General features: G+C 54.9%; 1 protein-coding gene across 1 annotated transcript in view; it reads right to left on the bottom strand.

Moving 5' to 3' along the window:
* The window catches only part of PTPRU (protein tyrosine phosphatase, receptor type, U), an 89,415-nt gene that overhangs the window by 20,861 nt on the left and 67,555 nt on the right, over window positions 1-999 (bottom strand). The window contains exons 15-16 of the mRNA XM_010830265.1: window positions 862-997; window positions 83-158 (exon numbers count right to left, since the gene is read on the bottom strand). Of these exons, the coding sequence (XP_010828567.1) occupies window positions 83-158; window positions 862-997 (212 nt within the window). The remainder of the gene's footprint in view (window positions 1-82; window positions 159-861; window positions 998-999) is intronic.

Below are 999 nucleotides of genomic sequence, written 5' to 3'. Positions count from 1 at the left end.
AAATGGCTCACTCTGCTCTTCTCCCTCTTCCTGCTTCCTCCCACCCACTGCCCCCGACCGCAGGCCCTCCCGCAGGACTCACAGGCAGGCATGGGCTCCTGCCGGCCACCCTTGACCTTGTCTTTCTTCTTTGTAGCATCCCAGCCTTCAAAGAAGCTCTGTCAGAAGGGAAAGGCATAGTTAGTTGCAGGGAGGGAAGCCCCTCCCCTCCCAAGAGCCCGACCCTGTCAGCAGAAGGAGGCAGGACCACGGTAAGGGTCAGGTTCAGGGTTAAACTTGGGGCCTGAGATGAAGTCACTGTATATTCCTTTATATGTGAGGGACTAAGTTTAATACCGAGCAGTGTGGGGAGGGGAGTGAGAAATAGAGGGGGAAAGAGGTAACTATAGTTCAGAGACATTTCAGAATGAAGGTTAAGCTTAGGTCAAATCCAGGTCTGAGCTGGGATGAAGGTAAACGTGAGGGTCAAAATAAGTCCAGACAGAGGTAGGATGGGATTCAAGTCAGAGTTCAAACAGAGCTCAGGATGAAAGTTAGGGTCAAAGTCACACTGGGGTTTAGGCTGGAGGTCAGGGTCAGTATTGGTGGTCAGGTCCACATCAGGGATAGAAAAAGGATCCTGGCAGGGTCCAGACAGAGACCAACATAAGATTCAGACACTTTTTAAGTCAGAGTTAGGATGAGGGAGAAACCAGGTCAGGCTGAGATTAGGGCCAAGGTCAAGGCCAAGAAATTAGCTTAAAATGGGGACTGTCAGGGCAAGGATCCATCCAGGGACCAGCTGAGGGCTGCCAGGGTCCACAGTGAGGAGGAGCCAAGGGAGGCCCTGGCGAGGGGTCCCAGCTGGACGGGGGCAGGCACCTCATACTCCTGCTTGAAGCCATAGCCCTCGGCCGTCTTCATCTGGTTGATGTGCTGCAGGAGATCGGCCACACGCACCGCGGGGTGCAGCTGCCCCGTGTGATACAGGGAGCCCTTCCGGCCACACGACCGCCGCAG

Source organism: Bison bison, unplaced genomic scaffold (assembly GCF_000754665.1).
Source record: "Bison bison bison isolate TAMUID 2011002044 unplaced genomic scaffold, Bison_UMD1.0 scf7180017864516, whole genome shotgun sequence".
Lineage (NCBI taxonomy): Eukaryota > Metazoa > Chordata > Mammalia > Artiodactyla > Bovidae > Bison > Bison bison.
This window is presented reverse-complemented; position numbering and strand designations above follow the sequence as displayed.